The sequence below is a fragment of the Cupressus sempervirens genome, chromosome 6 (assembly GCF_028749045.1).
Source record: "Cupressus sempervirens isolate cs-2001-9-10 chromosome 6, ASM2874904v1, whole genome shotgun sequence".
Lineage (NCBI taxonomy): Eukaryota > Viridiplantae > Streptophyta > Pinopsida > Cupressales > Cupressaceae > Cupressus > Cupressus sempervirens.
This window is the reverse complement of record NC_143123.1, coordinates 96,408,043-96,432,637: the sequence shown is the minus strand read 5'-3', so window position 1 is coordinate 96,432,637 and position 24,595 is coordinate 96,408,043. Positions and strand designations below refer to the sequence as shown.

Below are 24,595 nucleotides of genomic sequence, written 5' to 3'. Positions count from 1 at the left end.
GCAAATAATCCTAGATCCTGGCATTTGCTTTGAACATATTTTACTGAGTGCTCTGGAAAACAAATCTCCTCCCGTTCCCATTTCTCTCCTTCCTGGCTGCGATTTGCAATTGTCAAAGATCCTTGAGTTGGGGATTCCCTCCTTCTGCAGTTTCGAGAAGATGGGTTTTGTTGATATTTATTATCCACCATTTCTGCATTCTAGAGGGGGCCAAAGGAGTTAGATCCTTTCCATGATCACTTGCCTAGGAAACCTAGTTGGGGGATTCTTCTTTTGCCTGCCAGAGAAATTTAATCTTCTCTTTTTGGATCTGCGAGAGCGGGCCTCAATTAATCTTCAAGCACATTACTTTCTAGATGCAAATACAAAGTTTGAAAGAAGGACAAGGCATACTTGGTTCGCTAGAAGTGAATGCATTACTTGTGATACCTTGGCAGGTATATATGCACCTAATTTGTTAATCAGTAACTATAAATTCACAACTTATAATTTTATAGATAATAACTTTAATATAATTATTAACCAAATCTAAAAACTAAAAAAAAAAAAAAAAAAAAATTTCAAATGAAGTGTTGAAATTTATGTCATCCGTTTGCTGAAGCTTGAAAGTGATTGGAGCTGGGCTTTAAAGTGCATGCCAATGAATTTACTCCATGACTCTGCGTCAGGTTGGTTTTGCAGCTTCCAGTTTCTGCGCTGTTTCTCAGAAGCATTAATTTAGGAACTTCTCTAATATTTAGCAGACTGCTATCTTCACCGTTTTAACCTTTAAGACCTTGCTCTGCCTTTGATTGCAGCAGCTGTCGAAGGGAAATAGCTTTGTTTCGCTGTAAAGCGAATTTACCGCCTCCTAAAGATCTGCTCTTCCTTTCCGATTCTTTCAGAATTGTTGTTTGCTTCAATCTTACTGTTCTAAGCTTCCTATACAAATGAAGAGCTTGTATTTTTCGTATCGTGAAGATATTTTTCTAGTAGAAGGAAATGTTTTGATTCTGCGTTCTGTTCCTGTAATTTGCGTTTGTTGTAGTGATCTACTGTCTGATTTTAATTTCCCACCGCGCCAAACTCTAGTTCTCCGGTTGGAGAAAGTGCCAGGTTCAACTTCTTCTGGCTCAAAATTGGCAGAAACAAAGAACGAAAACTATTTGTCCACTGTCCCGCCTAAGCAAGTTTACCCCAGCATCAATTATCAACATATATATACTCAAAGAAATATATCTCTTGTTTTTTGTGTTATTCTCTCAAATCATATACTATGCGATCTTATGTATGTAACCTGCAATCTTCTTAAAGTATGATCTCCTTTATATATACTGTGATGGATGAACTGCAACCTGTAATCTTTATATATAGACAACAATATTTATTGGTTGCAATCTTTTTAAAGGCTGCGATCCTTTAGTCTTTTCTTCCAAATCAGAATTGTAATTAGTCTTCGAAAAGTCTTTGAATTCAATCTCGGATTTCAGTGGCATTCCCTCCACATTTATATTTCCAATCTGCAATTTGCTGTTGCAAATGTCAAACTCTGCTCAAGAAATTCAATCCAAAATCCGGCTCAATTTCTGTTGCTTTAATCAATTCGCACTAATCATATAGGTTTTCTTTTGGTTTTAATATATAAAAAAAAATAGCAAGCCCAACTTTTAAGATTGTAGTGCCGTTTTGAAATTTTACGGAATTTGAAGCAGAAACTCCATCGAGTATGTCTCGCATATCGTTATTCCCAAATTCTTGAAATCTTGAACCACACCTGCCTTTACCTATTTCAAGCCTCCTTTCCCTCTTGAAATCTTAATTGTTTTTTCCTTAACTGCTCCACGGAATCCCAATTTAATGCCGGAAAACTTAATCCCGATTGAAGGCAAAATCCATAAAAAATGCTTGGTCATTGCAGAAGATTTCAAGTTGAAATGTGGATCAGCTCCTTCTCTTCAGGCAGAGGAATGGCAACGATAGAGATAACAGATGAAGCAGAATAGAGGAAAATTAAAGTTGTAAATCTTTCCATTGCTCTGATCATCTGCTTTTTTTTTTTCGATAATGGTGGGTGCAGAGTGTTAAGTTGACTTTAATGGTTTAATTTATGACATAATAAATTAAGTTTAACAATAAATCTATATTGTTGGTAAAATGTTGAAAATAAAATTAACAAGGCATTCAATTTTTATAGTAAAATTTATTTATTTGATTTGTTATTTTGATAACTAAAAAATTTAGTCCATAAATTATTTTTCCATTTAATTAAAAAATCAGGCTTTTATATTTTTCTTCTACTATTTGTTCAAAATAGAAAATAATTATATCATTATAGAAACTCTCTACACTAAATTCTAAAATTCTAAATAAACTTCAATAATTTTTTATACAACTAATTAACCTTATATTTGAGTGCGATGAACCATTTTTCTAGAAATTAAATATATAGTTTTTGAAATATACTTTTATATAAGATAATTTAAATGTTTTTTTAAGCTCAAGTTATGTTTAGTCTTTTTTATTTTGAGCCCAAACAAATGTATTTCCTAAACTTTTTAGAACTCTGTCAATGCCGTGTAACTGGAGTGCTACTCCAATCCTTATATAAAAACACCACATTTTATCAATGCCATGTGAATGGAGTGCTACTCGGATCATTATATAAAAACACTACATTTTTAGATTGGTCATCATCTGGCTTCAGAAATGATCACCACTCAAAGTACCCTATTAAGGATGCTCAAAGAAAAGAACAAATCATACCCGATGGTAACAATTCAAAGCTTCCAGCAAAACATTAAACATGCAGACGGTACAAACCAGTTTCTAGCCTATACAACAGATTGTGCTTGTTATCATAACTCACAATGCAACTTGTCTTGATGTCTACATCCTGCTTTGCACACTTTCTTTAGCTTTAAAGCGCTCTCTGTCTCTGTCTCTCTCTCACACACATTATATTTCTACATGAAGCAATCGAACTAAGATTATATTGAAAATAATAATAGAAAAATCATATGTTTAATGATACATGTACTGAACTGTCCAGGATTAAAAGACGTGAAATTTTGGACAAGCATTTTACCTGAACACCAAGGATCATCCTCTATCAGGATACAGGTGTAGATCTGATGTCCTTGAACTCTGATCAACAGAAGGTAGCCTTTAACCACACTGATGATTCTAAATCCAGGAACTGTACCCACCTCCAAGGGGAACCCTGGGCTTGAATGTAGCTGACATAGATATGCATGGGCAACAGCTGAAGTGAATGCTCTGCAAATAAAACACATATGCAATTCAACAGTTACTGTTAACATTACTTAAAGGATACTTTTATACCAGTTCACACTATTCTTGGTCCAAGAAAAGTAAATTTTTTAAAATAATCAAACCCCTTGTCTAGCAATTACGAAGGATATTGGCAGATATTGTAAACAAAGGTGCAATAGTCACCAGTACCACACAAGGAGTTCTATTAGAAGCCCTACAAGAAGGAATTTTCCTTTGGAATAATTTATGTGGAAAATAAGATTGTTGAACTCTTATCAAATTACCAGACTGACAAGGTTAAAAATGATCAAAAGCTTTAGTTATTTCCACATTGGCATAAAGTCTAAAAAGTACAATTTAGTGAAAATCAAACATAAGTTCAGCAGCAAATTAGTGTATTAAGGCAGGTTATAAAGCTTGTACCGTTACTCTACCATATCGGCATCAAACTCTGATACTGTGAAGCAAACAAGTAGGTAGATCTACTAGCATATAGGACATGACAAAGGGGCTTTAAGGATTTTGTGGCCCTTGACAATCTTAATAAGATTTATAAGAGGAGGTCTAGGCAAGGGTGACTTGGCCACGCTACCTTTGAACCTTTAAGAGCTTACACACATGGGAATATGTTGGGGGATGGGGGTTTAAAAGTATCAGGCATGAAAGTATGCCCTCATGAGTCATAACAAATGAGGTTTAATATGTGCAAGACTGATCCATCAAGGATGGCAGGTAAGATCTCATTTGCCAAGTTTAAGATAGGGGCATAGGACATTTTTTAGCAAATTTTTGCTTGGATTTGACATTGCCCGAAACAACTCTTCCCCAATGATGAGTAAACACTATGGAGAACAGAGTCAAATAACATCAAGATCCAACTTGAAGTGAGTGTTCATTATCTTACTAGTATAAGTGTGCCAATTTGTGTTATCTTGCCAAATTAAGTCTATAATCAAAGCTTGTAGAAGCATAAGATGGCGGAGAAGAATGTATGGTCATAGGGGTATCTTTGACTGATTGAAGAACATTTTGCATGTGGATAAATGGACACCACAGCCACAACCGGCTCCATCTTGGACAATGAAGGCCTTGGGGATAATGTTTTAAAGAGGGTCCAAACACCAGTAGTAGCACATTTCACAAGCAAGATACTGTCTATAATTCACAATGAAAAATTGTTTTCAAGGGCCATCTCATGAGCCTTTCTGTATAAAGTAATTTTATTGTGTAGAGGTAATGGAAAAGGTGGAAGAAAAAAGTAATATGAGAGAAGATGCAGTCGGTGATTATAGTAAGAAGAACGGGGATGGATACTCTCTACAAGGTCATGGTGGGGCTCTACACAACAATTATGCCTACATGATTACGTCAGACATGAGGCTGGCAATGTTGGGCGAGAGTGAGAATTTGATGGGCTCTATGCACTTCCCCTCGAAGGGCAGGTTTTGACACTAATGTAAAACACACAAGGTCAAATATCTATTATCTATTTACTATTGCACAATTTTAAATGAAGAGGGGTTGTAGACTGAGTTTAAACATACAAGGGATGTGAAGATGGTTAGGATCATGTTTCAAGCACAATAACAGAATAAAAGTAGAAAGAAGATTATTGATTGATTCAAAAATCGGAAAGTGATATTGATCATATTTTCCATTAAATAGTTCAATTGCAACAATTAGATAGGGTAAGTATGAGAAATTGAAGTAATTATCCTGATATAATAAATGGGGACATTTGACTTTTCTGTCTCAAAAGGCCTCAGACATGGAAAAAAAAAATAATGAAACAATGACCTAGGTATTCTTTTTAGGCCTGTAGACATGTATTTAATTCAGGAAAAAAGAGATTGTAGAAATAAAAAGATTGCACAGTCATCATTAATGCCACATGAAATGAAGGGACCTAGAATTAGATTAATAGAAATTTAAGTCAGATTTGGCCCTTAATAAACAAACTAGATGCATTCACCCTCAGACACAAAATAGGGATGAGATTGCATGGTCATCATTGCCATTCAAAATTAAGGGGATTTAAATTGGAAGAACAATAAAATTTTAAGTCAGATTTGGTGCTTGATAGACAAATTAGATACATTCATCATAAAACATGGTAAAGAGAGGCAGACTATGATGCTGACTCCTTGGCCGGATGACATGAGACATACTATGGGAGATAAAGCGATCGAGGTGACAATTGCCCAACTTATTCAATGATGACCCAACATGATTAAGAGTGAAGACTACTTAATTCATTGACAATGGTTGAGATCAAGTATGTGAAAATATGTGTCCCATCAAGGCAAAGGTTCTGAGGAAGGCAGATTACAATCTCCTGTCCTCAATTTTGACATCACAAAATTGAGGCAACCCTATGGAATTTTCTCATGGATTTGTAGGTGCATCCTCTTTGTTTTATGCATTGACGAGGCATCATGAAAACAATTCATTATCTCCAAATTGTTCTTTGTGTAGCCTTGTCTATGTGTTCTTTTAAAGGTTATATGTTGAGATTATCTCCAATTGTTTGTATGGAAGAGTTTTCCTTCTCCCACTGCAAACGCTCGTTTTTTGGCAAACTTTCATGTCTTTTTTTTCTTTTTCTTTGTGTTGTAAATAGTCTTTGATCTTCTTTTTGCCTTAGGATAATAGGCTTTGGGATTCCCCTTGTTTTGAGCTAACTTAGGTCAAAATCGGAGTTGTCTGGCTCAAGTTATAAGGAAAAAAATGAGGTTTTTTAGGTTAATTGCATATTTTTATTAAAAATCTCATAAAAGTGATTTTTTTATTGGAAATTGCACGACATAAGATTATATTTGGTATTTAAAGTGGATTTTGTGGTCCATTTTAAAATTCAGTTCATTCTGAGTTGATTTGACCATAATTTTGTTTGATGAAAATAACATTTTTCAATAATATTTTTCATGTTACTTTATTAAAAACTATACTTAAAGATTAAATATAATTACATGAGACAATTTAAGTGCATAAAGTGGGATTTTTATTACACATTGCATACATCAACATGCAAATAACTATGTGAAAACCCACTTCCAATAAAATGTAAGTCCTAACATTAATTTAAATGGACTTTTCAATGCAATAACATGTTTTAATGTGTTAAGTGGGTTTTTAATATGCATTTGCATATTTAAAAGTTATTAAATCAATGTAAGTGGGAAAATCTAACTCATTTACGTATGTTGCTGCATGTATAAGTTTATTTTAATTATATTAATGCATTTAACTGGGGTTTTTCTAACCTATTGCATATACATCTTTTAAAATTATTACTTAATGGACTTTTGAAGTTAAAATACATGTTTTAATAACATGTAAATGCACTAGTTGGCGATTTTGGACCCAATTGCATGTGTATGTAATATTTAAAATTCCATTTCACTTAGCCTAAGCCAAAGTGGTGTTTTTTGGCCCAACTACATGCATTTTAAAATGTGTTTTCATGTTTTAAAACTCCACCAAGGCAAAGTGGCGATTTTTTCCCCCTTGCATGTCTTTTAAAAACATGTAAATTGTGTCCAAAAGTGCGTTTTGCACCAAGTTATTCACTAAAAGCTCATGGTGACAATTTTCCAAACAATTGCACGAGTTTTAAAATGTGTATTTGCTTTCCAAAAGTGCATTTAACTTTAAAAACCTTATAAGGAAAAATGGTGATTTTGGAGCACATTGCATGCATTATAATATATGCTTTTGCATAAAAAAATCCCGTTTTTAACTTGCAGTCTGCATTTGGAGGGTTTTTGGGCACATTTTTCGCATGCAAATGTAACTAAAAAATGCATTTTTACTTCACAATATGAGACTTTTTTATCAAACACCCAAAGTAGCAATTTTTAGCCCAAAAACACATGTTTTGGCTCTCAAAACTTCACTTTCACTTTTTTGGGCGTTTTTGTCCAAAAAGGGGTTTTCCAGCCTTCAAATGCTCATATCTTGAGCATTTCTTGGTCTTTTCTGATCATCTAAGGGTTGTTTTCCCCTAAAATCACTCAAAGAACACATTAGGCTACTCAAAATGGAGTTTAGTGAGTGTTTTCTCCATTTATCAACCCATCTAGGGCACGTTTTTGTTAAAAAATGCCCTAGTTTTGAGCAATATGCATCAAAACAACTAGTGATTGGATCAAGGAAAGTTTGAAAGCACTTCCTATCCTTCTTAGCTTGCATTCAAGTCTACTAAATCACTAGATATGCTTTGGATGCCATTTTCCAAATTCTTTGCATGTTGCATGTCGCTTGGTCAAAACAGTTGCTAAAATGATGCAATTTTTTGCTACAACTTCCTACACTTGGCAAACTATGAATTTTGACTCATCTCTTGCAAAGATCGAGTTAAGATTCGAAGTCTATTTAACACTTCATCTTGCAATCTTTCTAAATCCAAGAAATCTCTTGCATTGCATTTTCAGATTTTTCACTAGTGCTTAATAAAGACTTCCTCTATTGCCTCTTGAGAAAAAGGTATGATTCCTTGTTATTTTTCTTAAGGTATTTGTTGTATATATTTCTTGAGTTGTGTATGTAAGTCTCATCGTTTCCATTTTCAGATTTGCATGTTTTTGTATATATGTTGTCTCTTCTTCTTCTTCTTCTGTCTTCTTCTTCAAGTTGCATATGCAAGGTCCCATTTACTTTCATATATAGTTGAAGATAAAATTCTGTTCTAATATGGAAGCAAGTCCCTCTATTCCCCTCATGTGAATGCCAGTATAAATCCCGCCAATACACATTCCATGAACCTCCATATGGCTGCCCTATGGTTGAAGAAGAATTTCCCACATGCTTGCCAGATACATAGTATGACTTACACCTATTAAAGCATGCTATGTTTCCATTTCATTACACTTCACTCCTCATTTGCACATCTTAAAGCTCGCTGTCTGCATATGCAATCCACTCCAAAAAAAATGTTTTTCGTTTTTCTACTCTTTTTTTAGTCATTATGAGCTTAACCCATTGGCTCACATTTTCTCATTTTCTGTCCACAATCATCCCAAACACTTTCCCTATTCATACTTTGCCCAAATCCATGTTTTTACACATCAAAAGCAAGAAGTGGACCCATCTATGCTTGAAGGAACATACAATGACTTTTTCTAGAAACTCAATGATGACAGTTAAGCATAACCCCAAACATGCAAAGAAGAAAGAGGAATGTAAAGCAAGAGTGATCACATGATGGAGCCTACAAGGAGGTGAAAGAATGATTACAAGTATGAAGTGCTCTCAAGTTGGTCAATGAACACTCAACAAAACAGTCAAGGATGCATATTCGTACTCCAATTCGAGATGCTTCCACCAAACATGAGCGCAACAATCGTAGAATATTGGGCATCTTGTAGCAACATGAAGACCAATAAAGCTTGATGTAATAGAATTTGTCTTGTAAGACACTTAGAATATTATTTGTAATTGACATATTACATATGATGGAAAAACATGATGTAATTGCATGTGATAGTACCACATGCAGATTTGTAACATGTAATCAAGTTGCAATTGCATTAGGCATGCAACTTTGAATAAAGTCAAAGTAGTTAGTTTAAGATAAGTCAAGGCGGTTGAGGTTGTTACACTTTTTCCTCCACCTTTCTCTCTCCTATTTTCCTATATAAAGGAGCGAGCTCATTGTAAATAATCATCTTTTGGCAAGGCAAGAAAATTCTGTCAATTTATATTATACACTCTAAGACTTTGTGCTTGGATGTAAATCAGATTGCTATCAATAGAAGAGGCAACTCATTTTCAAACTTTGTGTTGATTCAAGGTGTTATGTGACAACATTTTTTAGATTTTGATCGAAAGAGGGACTTGAATATGATTGTGTAGGCTTTGAGCTCCCTTTTGCATTCAGAGTCAATTTGAACTTTTGAAGACTTTGTGTTGCAGGAGGACAAATTGTAATTGATAGTAGTGGCTGCAATTACTTAAAGCTAAAGACTTTGGGCTTCAATTGTAAGTGTTTTTATTAAATTTGAGAGTATCTAGTAAGAGACTTTGTGTCTTATTGCTTATTCTACTCGAATCTTCATTCAAGACAAGTACACGAGACTTTGGGTTCTTGTTTCTGTTTCAAAAAATATTATAAATAAATTGCTGCCCTTGGTGTTGTTCTTATGTTAATTCCAGGGTCATCGGTATTATTGTAGCAATAACACACTTTTTGTTAAGTTCAAAAGTTAGAGGTGTAGGCAAATCATTCCTGAAAAAAGAGGAATTGATCAAGAGAACTATCCTTTTTGCACTTTTAGTTAAGTTCCTATTGAAGCCACCTACGGAAAGAAGGGAGCCTCCCTTATTGTTGAGAGGAGAGAAAAATCTCATGAAATGTTGCCTAAAGTCACAATTTTGTAAGTCGTAGTCAATGATGTACAAAATTTTTAGCTAGCCCAACCAAATATGGGGAAGGCTTTATTAAATGGTTTCAATCTCTATTGAAGGCTTCTTCGCTAGCATACCGTGGATGCTTGTTACCACTATCAACCTATTTGCCAAGATGAGACAAATAGCTTTCAATGGGGAGGTATCCAATTTGCATTTGATTCAAATCTCTAAAGTAAATGTAGTTATCATGATCCATGCTATTTGAATGCTTCTAGGGATCTATTCTTATATACCACATGTGAGATTTGTGTCAATAATAATACTGCTTCTATGTTGTCTAACTAGGGGAGGGTGAATCAAAAGATGTTGTTAGGACAATATCTATGGCCTTAATTAAGCCTTGTTGGCATGTGGGTCTCAACATGGTACTAGACATTTTTGTCTCCAAGTGAAGTTAGGCTTCCCCTTTGAAATGAACTTTGATCGATGTTCAATTCTATTGTTGCTTTGCAATGGGTTACACTTATTACAACTGCACATGGCTACAATGACTCCCCTCACAAACACTTGATGAAGTCTGGCATTGTGTTTCTCACACTTTGCACACAAGTGCTAAACCATTAGTTAAGATAAATTTTTCATTGTTTTTAGATAACACTTCAAACAATGACGGAGATGTTATTATTGACAATAATTTGATAGGATACAGGTTGACATGTTTCTGTTTGTGATTGAAACTCCTAGTGATTTGGTGTGGCTACTACGAAATACAAATTTTATATTCATGAAATGAAATAATTATTTTGGCTCAGAGGATTATGTTGTATTTCCATTCCTTGGGCATTTTGCATTATGGCCTTCTATTAATGGAGCAACCTTCATTGTAAAATTTCTAATATTGATATATGGGCATGGCCCCCAAGGCCAAGCTCTTGTAGTTAATTTGTTTCTTTAGAATTTAAAATATTGAATAAAAATTATACTCAAGAATATAAGAATGATAAAAAAATTTAAAAAGTGAAAAGTATTAAAAGTATATAATGGACTTATAAATATCAATACTTAGCTTCTTGATAAAATGTTAGGTCCAAGGCAATTTAACTTTGTCCTCTAGTTCTTAAGCCATGCAACTGCTCTCCCTTAACCCATCCTAGGACTCAGCAAACTTTTTGCATTGGCAAGAAAGACTCATTAGGGATCGTCTTGGATGTCAGAAAAACAAAACACCTTGTTTGATATAATTTAAGGTCCTGACAAAATGGAGAAGCTTATGCTGAGTGGTCAACAGTACAACGAATTGAGGACAAACAGTTTTCTAAATTATCTGCAAATGCTACCGTTTGTGCAGCCTACCTACCTGGACAAGTAAAATCCTCAATGCCAAAACCATATGGAAAACCCCTAACAACTGCGAAAAACCCTAATATTTTATGTTGCAAACTGCTCAATTGAGAATGAATGAACAGGTTGATTTAAAACAATTGCTTTAATTTTTTTTCTTTTTTTTTAAAGAATTTTTGCTTTGCTGTTCACGACACTTTGGAATTTTTAGTTGAAATTCGGCAAGTATCAAAATTCTCAAAATTCCTTTTCAACGTCTTCCCAATCTTTGTCATTGTTTGAATATGTTTTCTTATACCAGTCTAGTGGATCATTTCTTAGAGATCCCACAATGTTAGATTTGTCTTCATCAACTCCTTTTCTTTGCCACAATTCCAATACAAAGATGCGCTTCACAACTTCCATAGTATTATTACTGAATACTAGGAGTTTCATCAGGTCTCCATATTGTGTTTGACTGTTTCTTGTCTTTTTGCACAAAAAGATTATGACACTTTCTTCTTTTCTTAATGCTTCTTACTATGACAAGCTTATTTTCTTTTCCTTTATCTCTTGCTAACTTAGTCTCAAAGTAATTCCTTGCCTAGAATCTCTCAACAATATACTATAAAATTGATCTTGTGGAATCTTACTCTCTTCTTGTGGTCCTGCTTCAATGGATATTCTTCTTGTTTTCTATGGCATAGGTTATGGGTCCTATTCTTCAGGTTCTGCCTCCTAGAGGTCTTGTATCTTTGTTTTGACAACTAAGCTGTAACAGGCATTAAACAACGTTAATTGATGATTAAAATGAAATCCATCAATTAGACTCTAATAATTAATTTTGATTGAATATGAAAACATAACACTTATGGAAATAGTGATGAAAAAGAGATGTAAACATATGGCATGAAGGTTTGTGTGGATTCAAAGGCTTTGATTTGGGCTTCGTGGCAACATATCTGCCCCTCGATCCCACCCTATAAGAATGCCAAGCACAATGCCCCTAAACTCATGCTCTAGTTTTAAAAGGAAAAAATGTCTCAATCAAGGGGAAAAACATTCGTTGGGTATAAAAGTGGGATATTTCAAAACCTTCATTGTGTAAACAGATTGAAAGCATTATTAAATTTTCTTTCCTTACATCTACACAGAAGACCATTGAATATAAAGGAATTAACAATATGAGGGATATAGCCACTTACCATCCCAAAACTAGGAAAAACTAATTAACACATGAGAAAAGCTAACCCACCATACCTAATGTCAATCAGTGGCCAAAAGAGTATCAAAACGCAACATTTGCATGGTCTTGTACTGATTTCAAAATATTTTTGGCAGCATTGAAAGGCAAATAACAATTCCCTCACTTATGTTTTTTTATATTAAGTTTATTTAACCTCCCATTTTGGAAATCCAACACAAGATCTTGCTGTTACAAAGAGAAGCAGCAACTGCTGCAGTGCAGGCCCATGCCTTTGCTTATGTTTTTAGTTTCAGATTTTTGTTTTGTTTCACCCTCTTATTCTAGGGATCTATTATTTTGTTTCTTTGATTTCTTAATTTATTATTTAGCAAGTTGGTAGGGTTTACATTTTATAATATTTGATTTCTTTTATTTTTCATTTATGTTAGGCCTACAAATCCAGCCCTTTGTTTGAGATAGGCATAAGGAAGCAATAAAGATGGTGGCAAGTCTAAGTGTCCTGCTTGAAAGCATGGAACCCTTGGTGAACAAATAGGATTAATAGAATGTAATTACTGTCAGATGAACATAACAGAAGGTGTAAACTGCCTTAAATGACACATTGCACGAATCTCGAGATACTTGTTTCACTTTGTGATTAAAATAAAGCCTGAACCCATGCATCAGGTTATTCTTCTCCTCTTTTTACTAGTGGAGAAGCAGAAGAATGGTCAACGGATGTAGTAGCACAGGAGAAGACGAAAGGTGAGGCATCTATTGCAACTTCATTGGAGGTGACTGTACATGATATACCTAAGGGCGATATTCTTCTTCAGGAATTATTATTACAATCTATGTATGTCCCTTACATGTTTTTTTTAAAACACTAATAAATAATAAAGTATTATATTGTAATAATCCTCATTATTTTAATAAAATAAAATTAAACAAATAAAATAAAATAAATTTGCTTTTATGACCTATTTGGATGCCCAACTATGAAGTGGCAGGTAGAAAACTCTGTTTCGGGTGCCATTTGTGAGATATGCCTTTGTATGTCAAAATTTTGCTGTTGCAAATAAACGTCTTCTCAAAGACAGGGACAACAACCTGTGGAGAGATATTGTGTGGTGAGGATGAAACTCTTCACCCCCCATTACTGTTTACATTCAGTCCCAGATTTTAGGGTCAATCAAAATTTCGATTTTTGTTCAAACAAAGGCCAGATTTTACCAACAGAATCTATGTATGTCCCTTACATGTTTTTTTTAAAACACTAATAAATAATAAAGTATTATATTGTAATAATCCTCATTATTTTAATAAAATAAAATTAAACAAATAAAATAAAATTTGCTTTTATGACCTACTTGGATGCCCAACTACCCAGTGGCAGGTAGAAAACTCTGTTTCGGGTGCCATTTGTGAGATACGCCTTTGTATGTCAAAATTTTGCTGTTGCAAATAAACGTCTTCTCAAAGACAGGGACAACAACCTGTGGAGAGCGATTGTGTGGTGAGGATGAAACTCTTCCCCCACCATTACTGTTTACATTCAGTCCCAGACCTTAGGGTCAATCAAAATTTCAATTTTTGTTCAAACAAAGGCCAGATTTTACCAACAGAATCTATGTCCCTTACATGTTTTTTTAAAACACTAATAAATAATAAAGTATTATATTGTAATAATCCTCATTATTTTAATAAAATAAAATAAAACAAATAAAATAAATAAAAATTGCTTTTATGACCTACTTGGATGCCCAACTACCCAGTGGCAGGTAGAAAATTCTGTTTTGGGCACCATTTGTGAGATATGCCTTTGTATGTCAAAATTCTGCTGTTGCAAATAAACGTCTTCTCAAAGACAGGGACAACAACCCGTGGAGAGAGATTGTGTGGTGAGGATGAAACTCTTCACCCACCATTACTGTTTACATTCAGTCCCAGACTTTAGGGTCAACCAAAATTTCAATTTTTGTTCAAACAAAGGCCAGATTTTACCAACAGAATGAGCTACATCCAAGCACAGGCATCTATTGGGGAAGCTATTTGAACAAATCCCCTTCATCTGGGTGCTGTCCCTACTGTCTGGCATTCCATATATCACTTGGAAGAAGTTCAAAGAATGCTTCGACTGCTAGGTGATACTTACAAAGATCAGACAAAGAGCTTTAATTTTGTTCACTATCATACTTTAGCATTAGGCTGATCTTACATTGTCAGCTAAGACTCCTAGTGTTATGCAACACACCTAAATGCAAGTATATCAATAAGTTGTAAGGCTTAAACAATCCAAAAATGAATCTTTATCAGTAGTTATAAATATTGTTGTTATCAGTAAAGCATTTAAATCTCTATTTTTTTGTTATATGTTTGCAAATTGTCAATCCATTGAAGTTGATCTGAGTACTGTTGTTATTGATGATAGCTTAACAAATCTAACAGTCTGCAATTATTGAGACAAGTACAACCATCAAAATCCTAGGTATTATATTTTTCATGCATTTTGAATCAGTTATAAACGTTACGTACATTTCAATCTATTTCAAGAGAACCAACACAGTCACTTTGAATGTTTAGTTATAGAAGATGTTTGTAAAATATTAATATGTTCCAAGGATTTGTCAGTTATGAATCATGATTATATGACATGATGATGCATACTGAAATTCTTTTGTGTTCTATAAATGTATGAAAAACTATGTATCTATTCTCTGTCGTTAGGAAATAGTGTATCGGGTGCATCCCATTAGTGTGTTGGGAGCGTCCTGTTAGTGTGTCAGAAGCATCCTGTTAGTGTATCGGGTGCATCCCGTTAGTGTATCAGGGTGTACCCCGCTAGTGTATTGGGTGCATCCCGTTAGTGTATCGGGATGTATGCCGTTAGGCCTACAGGGTGTGTATCGGGCATGTTCTTGTCGGTATCGGGAAGGTTCTATTATTGTAGCCGACATGTTGTATGTGGCCAACGGATACCTTCCGGATAGTATTTATATCCCCCTTCGGGATCATTGTAATCATCTTATCGGATCTCATAGCATCTGAAGCATAATGTAATATCTTGGCATATGCGAATGTAGTTCTGCTATTCTTATCTGCTATTCTATTTTGTTATCTGTATGCATTATTTTCTTTACCCAATACAGTAAACATTTGGCGCCGTTACCCAATGGACCTAGAACAGCAGGTGAATGAAGAGTAATGCTGAATCAGCTGAACAAGAATAAGAACAAGCTGAAGGAAAAGGATGAAATACACACAGCACATGGAGATCTAATTTTGGCGCAGCAAGCCGAACGCAAGAGGTTCTAGAAGATTGCTATCGACGGATGTAGAAGCGTGGAAGCATTATTGGAGGAGACTCGATAGCAGGTAAAGTTGGTGGAAGAGACAAGGGAGGAGTTTTTGAATTGGTGTTCGCTAAGGGAAGACAATCCAGATGGAAGAGAATCGACTCGCACGGCTCAAAGTGTCGAAAGAGCAAGAGCGTGGAGTGAACTCTTCGTCCGAGATACCAAGTGTGAGCGTCGGGATACCAAGCGTCGGGATGGCGGGACCAAAGGAGAAGTTACCTAAATTTGATGGTGATGGAGCAGCTGATCCCATCCGACATTGTAAAACCTGTGAAACGATTTGGAGGGCCAATGGTATAACGAATACAAACAAATGGATGAGGCAATTTTCAGCAACCCTACGGGGTGTTGCAATTGATTGGTTTACTGATACCGATCCACAAAAGTTAAACAGTTGGGATAACATTAAAAAGTTCATCGTAGAATTTCAACTCTTGCGTGACGATAATGAAATTGTAGCAGAGATACTCAATACTAAGCAGGGGAGGAATGAAATAGTCCGAGTCGTCGCAAGGAAGTTGAAGGACTTGATCAATAAGATAGAGAATAAGCCAGCTGATGGGTTACAGAAAAGATGGTTCATTGAAGGCCTTCACCCGAAGCTGCGAAAGAAGATGAAGATCGTGCCACCATCGACATACATTGAAGCGTACAATCGGACAATGAACCTCGAAAGTGAGCAGAAGACAAAGAAGAAGAAGAATAGTTCATCCAATTTAGATGACGACGCGTCTTCAGGAGGAGATAGCAGCGATGATGAGGGCAGCAACAAGAAGGTTCGTGCCCTTCAGAAGGACATGATTCAGATGATGAAAGAGTTCGAGAACATGAACTCAAGGAGACTAAGGGCAATGAGCTATGGTGCACGGAGTGCAAGAAAGAAGGCCATACGAAGGGATCCTGCCCGAAAGATCAATTTTGTGAGATTTGCCAAATTTTGGGACACTCGATAAAGGAATGCCCTTTCAACTTGAAAACAAGAACATCGCAACAAGTGTTCCTAACACAGGAAGTGTCCGCGTCTGGAGGGAGCAAGAACAACAGTACGAAGGGTGCCACGTCGGGAGGATACAGAAATAATCGATGCGGTCAAAACAACAACAACAATAGCGGCAACAACAATAATGGCGGGAGGAGTCGAATCCAGTATGATGCGAATGGCCAACCGATAGTTCAATGCTGCACATGCAATCTGTGGGGTCACTTCGCCTGTGAGTACACAACGGCGAACACACCAAAGTTGTTATGTAGATGGTGTGGACCTAGCGATCATGACGATGCTAAATGCCCGAAGTCTGGAGTAAACTTGATTACCATCAGGACGAACGAGGAAGAAGTTTTGGCAATCACTCGGAAGCAGGCGAAGCTATACCCCGATCCAACGGAGGAAAAGAAGAGACTGGAGGAAGCACGGGTAGAGATCCAAAGAGCAACGCAGGCAGAAACGACACACCTGAAGGACACGCCTAGTACCTCCGTATGGAACTGCGCAGAACAAAACATTGTACGGCAAATATTGCAAGCCGAGGTACCCGTTAGGATAAATGATCTGTTGCTCACTATGCCTCAACTTCGTATGGTACTCACGAATATAGCTCCAATTGCTAAGAAACCAACAGAGCAAGAAAAGGAGAAACAAGGGGGCACAAGTGCGGAAGACCCGATGCTGTTAGCTCTTTTATCCGAACGCTATCCGGCGGTTGTCGAAATGGGCATTCTCGGGACTGTGCTAATGGACACGATCGTGGACAGAGGGTCCGGTGTCAATGTGCTACCAGAGGATACCTAGAAAAAGTTGGGACAGCCAACATTATGGCCACCTACCTTCCAGTTGACCAACATGGAATCAAGCCATTGGGAATCCTGACAGCCCAACCAGTGACGATTGGAACAAGCCGTTCCATTGGATTTCGTTGTGATCCCACTGAAGCGAAAAGGATATGATGCCATTTTGGGCCGAGGGTGGCTGATACAAGCCAAGGCGAAACACGATTGGAAGAAAAATACTTTATCACTTGAAAGCAAAGGGCAGAAATATGTCATTGATCTGCACACACAAATGGTAGGTGAGGAGGCAACGTCGTCAGATTCTGAAGGTGAAGGTGGAGAGGATGACAAGGGGAAGAAGAGAATGGAACTTGATGAAGAGGGAGTATTGAGACTGGGAGGAGGGTCAAGTGAGGACGATCTGGACTTGTTGAATGACCTTCTTCACTGACAGATGGAGGATTACGAGCTCTTTCCGAGCTGTAACATCTTAAGGGTCGACGAAGATAAGAAAGAAGAAGTAAATGAATGTCCGAAGGAATATAGAGAAGCGGAAGAAGGAAAAGCGGTTACGGTTGAAGCTGAAGGGAAGAACATATAGTATGAACCCAAAAGAAGGAAAGATTCCACCATACGACTGCGCAAAAAGAAAGTGTTACGTCAAACCATAGATACAACAAAAAGGTGCCAGCAGTAAGGAAGACACATCATACAGTCTACACATGAGACAAAGAGGAAGGGTTCAAACAGGAAGGGTTTAATAAAAATTGCAATAGCACAGAGTGGAGGTGTTATTGACGGCAAGAAGGGGACACCGATGGAGTCCATGGTACCGAGCTTCAGGAACAAACTAGGCGACATGGAAAGCTTAAGGGAGCGGCTGTACAAATTGAACAGGCTAAAAGGGAAGTGATTATTGGCGCAGTGGGTGATGGAGGTGACACAGAACAGGCGCAAAGCATGGCGCAATAAGCACTTGAAATTGAACAGGTTTCAACCTGGACAGAGGGTGTTGATTCTGTTGAAGTATGACGGCTGGAATAAGATCAAACTAGGCAAGTTTAAGGTTAAGTGGGTCGGGCCAGATCGGACTCGGGAAGTAGACAAAGCAATAAAATTATGGACGCTCGACGGGAAGGAAGTAGCCAATGCAATAAAAGTCTACCATGGAAGGAATAATGCACCTCCGTGGATGAACAATTGAGAAAAGAATGACTATCAATATTGTATATATGTAAATACTGCACATATGTAAGATAGCTAAAAGATAGAGTTGAACATTACAAAAAAAAAGAGAGATGAAAAAGTACCGTACAACACACAAAGGGGGTCATGCATTAGTCTACAACGTACAGTTTGAAAGTGATCACTGTACGACCTAGCAGTGTATCACTGTATGAACGTAGGAGGGAGTACAGAGTGGTCACCATACGGCTTGAAGCAGGGACACCGTACGGCATGGAGATGGGCTACTGTACAGCATTCTAAGTGTGTCACCGTATGGCTTAAAGAGTGTCTGCACCGTACGGCCTGAAGCAAGGACACCGTATGGCATGGAGATGGGCTACCGTATGGCATTCTAAGTGTGTCACCATACGGCATTAGGAGCAGGGAAATGAAAACACCGTACGACTTTCCAAGTTGAAATGCAGTTTTTAAGTGTTTAGGCACTGAGCATATACAACCTTTTCTAAACGACAAAGTGTGACATTCACTCGCTAGCATACCGTACAACATGAACATGTCCTCCAGAAGCCATGCCCCTGTACAACGTAAGGTACTGGAAGGACTTGCGTACGGAGGTCATGGAAGTAGGGTGTTCAGTGAGGAAGTGAATCGTACGACATTATAGAGTCCTCCAGGAAGGCGATATGCAGGTCAGAAGAAGGGTGACGGGAGAGTTTCTAAAATAAAATAAAAAAAAGTCGACAAATCATGAATGAGTATCAGATGATGCTAAAGGGAAGGGGAAGCATCAGCAGTTGCCAAAAAGAGTGTGTGATCAGAAGAAATTGCAAAAATAGTGTGTTCCATGCAGTTTTGTGTGGGTTTCAGAGTGCTGGTTTCGGAGAGCTGCCCCTCGACCCCGCTAGGGGTGATGCCCCCTAGACCCCCAGTCGTGGCAGATATCAGTCGTGGGAAGTCTAACTAGTTGATGAAACTTGGACTTGCTGCAGGCATGCAGTACCGGGGGTGGAGGATCAAAGTGCTGCAGCAACAAAGAAAGTAGATGGAGGGGTGCAAGTGACAGACCCTCTACTCGTAGCGGAGGAGAAGGATAAGGATGTTCGTTTTGGCAAAGCAGAGCAAGTTCCTAGCAGAGTTGGTGCTTACAGAAAGAAGATGGGCAGAGGCTGAACAGGAAGCTCGGGAGATGGCCGAGAAGGCTTAGGAGGAGATGGCCCACCGACTTGCCACCCAGCTGAGTGTGTGGGAGGTAGAGCGAAAAGCACTTTTAGCACAACTCGAGGAAAGTGCATGAGGGAAGTAGAAGGTGGAACAACAGCTAACAGCAGCGGAGCAGCGGTTGGTAGAAGCTCTTCAACAGAAGGACTTAGCGAAGAAGGCTCATGATCAGAAAGAAGCTGAGTGCCAGGAGGTTGCATTGATGTTGAAGGAAGTAGTGGAAGAGAATTCTCAAATTAGAGTGGATTTGAAGGTCCGGACAGATCAGGTGTACCAGCTTTGCCGCAGCCGGTCTTCAGAGTCGGAGACAGCCTTCGGGTTCATGATGTATAAGTCCATGTTGTTTTGCTTTATGAATAATGTAGTTAGTTGTTGGGTTTTTTGTTGTGTAGTCATCGGGAGACGACTTTTCTTTTTGGGGGGGATGAGATGTCGTCAGGAAATAGTGTATCGAGTGCATCCCATTAGTGTGTTGGGAGCGTCCCGTTAGTGTTGTCAGGAGCATCCCGTTAGTGTATCGGGTGCATCCCGTTAGTGTATTAGGATGTACCCTATCAGTGCATCAGGTGCATCCCGTTAGTGTATCGGGTGCATCCCATTAGTGTATCGGGATGTATGCCGTTAGGCTGACAGGGTGTGTATCAGGAATGTTCTCGTCAGTATTGGGAAGGTTCTATTATTGTAGCCAACATGTTGTATGTGGCTGACAGATACCTTCCGGATAGTATTTATATCCCCCTTTGGGATCATTGAAATCATCTTATCAGATCTCATAGCATCTGAAGCATAATGTAATATCTTGGCGTATGTGAATGTAGTTCTGCTATTCTATTTTGTTATCTATATGCATTATTTTCTTTACCCAGTACGGTAAACACTCTAAATTCAGTTTTATCCATGTTTTATAGGACTATTTTGTATACATTAAAAACTCTATGAGTGCCAAGACAATAGTCAAATTTTAGGCCTGCTGAGGGTTTAAACGATCAGTATATCTAAATCTTTTAACAGAAAACCCTACATATAATTACACGTCTGTTAATTGAAGCCAAGAAATTCACACATCAAAAGCACGCCATATTTGACATTACTGTAGGTATGGTAAAGATGTGATTGCAATATCTGTTGAGAGTAGAAACCCAAACACTTTGTAATCTAATAGCTTAACTTACAAATGGAAATAGAATAATTACCGGAATCCCAAGTAGAGTACCCTGACTATTCACAAGTACAGGCAAGCCTCTTCTTGCTGGTATTGGGAGAGTCTTCAATCTCACGAAAGCTTCCTCCGCCTTTTGTATTACATAATCTAAACAAATATTTGTATTCTGTCTTTCCTCTCCTGCAGAATGCACTCCTAATGTCATTCTCTCTTCATCAATTATTGAGGAAAATATTCGTTTTTTCTGTAGCTGAGCTAGGTGGGAGAGACAACTCCAATCTGCTTCTTTCATGTAACGGATCCAAGCAGTCCCATTAGCACTAATAATACAAGCAGAGCACTTTCTATCTGCATTGATATTCATCTGACCCAATAAGCCACCATGGACTGCATCAAGAAGTTTTATATTTTGATACTGATTATATTTTGCTTTTTCACAAGAGATGACAAACCTGTTCATGAAATAGTATGACTGTTCAAATGGGATTGACACCTTTTCAAATACTGATCTATCAATAATTTGATTTCCTGACACAGATTCTACAAGGTTTCCATTTTCAAGCTTAATGCCAAAATCTTTTAACATCTCATCTCTTAGGGAAAGCAGTGTAGATAAAGTTGAGCCAGAAATAAGTTGCAACTTCTTAGCTTCATTCAGAACAGCCTCTGTTCCATCCACGTGCAAAAATGACATATCTGATTCAACCTCATCTAGGCTACTCGACAATCCTTGGGACAAACAAATTATATCTTCAACTTCATTTCTAACAGATTGCATATCTTCCATGAATAACTTCTGCAAAATAAAATTTCGGGATGATGTTGCCCGAGGAGAATCAGAAAAGCAAACCAAGATTTTTAAGCCTTTAGAACCGGGAGCTGGACATATTATACAACCACCTATGGTCAGCGAGCTCTGCATAAAACAAACATGATATTAATATGTTATTTATTCAATACTCCAGTAGAGTTCAAGCCTGCCATTCAGCTATTACAAACAAACATAGCTTACAGAGAAACAAACATGATATTACAAACAAACAAACAAACATGATATTACTGTGTAGCACTTCAATGGTACTGTCATGTGAATATGATGAACAAGCATTACTTAAAATTCAAAGCAGTGCATTCCATCTTCATTATGCAAATTTCATATACAAATTTAAACTTAAACATAAAAAACTTAACAATTTCTCCATTTGATTATAACACAAAAATGCATAATAAATTAAACTGTACTAATATACAGATTGTATGAATGATTAAATTATCAATGATTATTTCATGAATATATTATTGCTATATTGAGTGCATCGGAGAGAGTGATATTCATTCTAAGCATGGAAGCATTCCAGGGACTGGGTTGCCCATAGTTTGGAATAAATCTCCAGAGAGGGCTGGTTACCTTGGTGCTTCACCTAAACTAGCCTAACCTTTTGCTGATCCACAGGGAAATGGGCAGAAAATGAAATCTAGTGGGGGCTGATATGCCAAAATTCTTACGACTTGCAATTGTTAAAAACATAAACAAAATGATCAATAAGTTCAACTACAGCCAATAAAACTCAGAGTTCAGTATGTTCTTGCATAAGTCTTCATAAGCAGGTTTAATATCCAAGGTATCATGTAGGAGTTGGAAATGTCCCTAAAAGATTTGAACGAAAACTTCTCACAACTAAATCCTTTCCTTATTAGGTAAACAAAAGTGATGATCTGCAATGTACATACGTTTCTGCAATAAGGTGATAAAAATAGGACTAGAAATCCGGAACACTACAGTATCAATACAAAACAACATCAAGCATTTTATCTCATGCAATATACAGCTCTTTTAGAAAGTAAAACAACTTACTCTATTGTTTTAAAGGTACCAAAACAACTGAGTACAAGTCTATCTTTATAATTTTATCAGAAAAACCAAGCTGTTTAGTTAAAATGTTGAGTTTTCACCCAGGAAGAACTCATTTTATGATAACAATAAATAGCGTAAAAAACTAGAAAGAACTCCTTTTCTGAGTTGCAATGCTCGACTGTTTACAACGACTTACAATGAAGTCTTATTCTTAACAAAAGCTTCCCTCGCTTTCCCTATGCTTCTGCAACATGCCCTACTTTCCTACTACTTCTGCAACATGTCTTGCTTGCCTTCTTAATTCTTCTGTAACATCCCTACTTTCATGCTGCTTCTACAATGTGCCATACTTTCTTTTCTACTATTTCTGTAACATCCATGCTTTTTTACTGCTTCCTCAATGTGCTCTGCTTCGTTTCTATGCCAAAAATGGAGGCTCCTTCCATGCAAACCAACAGAGTACCATAATCTCAGGTTATGTGTGTACTCTTCCTGGAGCTTTCAAAAAAGATGTTTCTGAATCTTTTTCCCTCTTTGGTGCTGGGACTGAGTGGAAAATGAAAGCTTAATCTGATTTGGTGGAAAATGATAATTTAATCTTGTTTACCACCTATGTGTAAAGGTAATTTAATGCATACTGCTGATAAAGAGTTAATAACATATATAAGTAAGTGCAAGATAACATCAGAGATCTGCCATATCTTCCATTAATATCAGTCAAGGTTTACATCAAGTGATAAGCACAACATCAGTGATGCCAATGATATTGTTCTCTTTCACCCTAGAGAGTGTACATATAACCCTAGAGGAGGTGCGACTGAACTGTCACAACCATAACTACCTATCCCTTGGCCATAGTAACGACCGATGACATAATTAATACTTAATAACGCATTTGACGACATATATGATATTACTCAACAACATCATCACCTGCAAAAAAGAAAGTCATCACCTGACGACACAGGAAAAATGAGACAACCATATACAATAACAAATCATGAAGAAAGAGTGGGCAGAGGAAGCATCCATGAAGAAGGAGAAGCTGCTAGTTGTGCCCTCAACCAACACACTTGCTCCGTTTGAAACTTGAGGTTGCTCTTTGCCATCATTTGGCGCTCTTGTGCTGACTTCACCACTATAGCAGCCTCGAGGATCTCCTTATCCTTCTTCTCCACCATCTACATAGTACTCACCAAACGAGCCTCCATCATGTCTCGCTGCAACCATTCCTCCAACAAAACCATAGTCGCTACCCTCTCACTCCTCTCTTGAACCAACTTATCTCATTGATTGGATGATTTGTCCTCCTTCTGTGCCAACTTCTCCTCGATTGCTTGGAGCGGAGTATCCATTTGCTCTCTAGCCTCTACTGCTGCCAAGCTCTACACCTCAGCCTCGTCTGCCACATATTGAGTCCTTTGGATCTCATAATATCCATCTTTGAAGATCTGCTCAATCTACCTAGGCACGTATTGAGCGTGGCTATCCTGCAATCTATGTGGGAGACTCCAATTGTCCAACATCTTGAGTGTCTTGGTAGTGGGCCATCCCCTAGCACGAAAAAACCAACCAAACTTTAAGCTAAGAGCTGCTTGATTTGTTCCTCCACTCCCTCACAAGCCCAAGATCATACTAACACCACTACCTGTAGGGCACTAGCAACTATATCTGCCAAGTAATCCTCCAACTTTGGGATCAATCGCCTCCTCTAGCTATTGTAAAGGTGGCTCCCCTCTTCCCCCATATATCTTTTCCTATCCAGCCATGACGGTGTCCTCCTGAGGCTCCAACTGTGGCATTATTTTCGTCTCTGGTGTATGTTCAACCTCCAAATCTACGATGTCCTTAGGTGGCAATAACTGCCTCTATCGAGAAAAGGCCGTAGGGGTCATTGGGACTCATAGCGGTAACTAAAATTGGTCAAGCCAAGGTCCATCACG

General features: G+C 37.5%; 1 protein-coding gene across 4 annotated transcripts in view; it reads right to left on the bottom strand.

Annotated features, from left to right (window-relative positions):
* Positions 1-24,595, bottom strand: part of RSY3 (Adenine nucleotide alpha hydrolases-like superfamily protein) — a 246,350-nt gene that overhangs the window by 24,302 nt on the left and 197,453 nt on the right. For 2 of the 4 annotated variants that reach the window (XM_089786908.1, XM_089786910.1), the window contains 3 exons: positions 20,829-21,713; positions 3,065-3,255; positions 2,426-2,942 (listed from right to left, as the gene is read on the bottom strand). In XM_089786908.1, coding sequence (XP_089643034.1) covers positions 3,163-3,255; positions 20,829-21,713 — 978 coding nt within the window. In that variant the 3' untranslated portion in view covers positions 2,426-2,942; positions 3,065-3,162. Of the gene's footprint in view, positions 1-2,425; positions 2,943-3,064; positions 3,256-20,828; positions 21,714-24,595 lie in introns of those variants that run through there. The other 2 variants (XM_089786909.1, XM_089786911.1) reach the window with 2 other exon arrangements.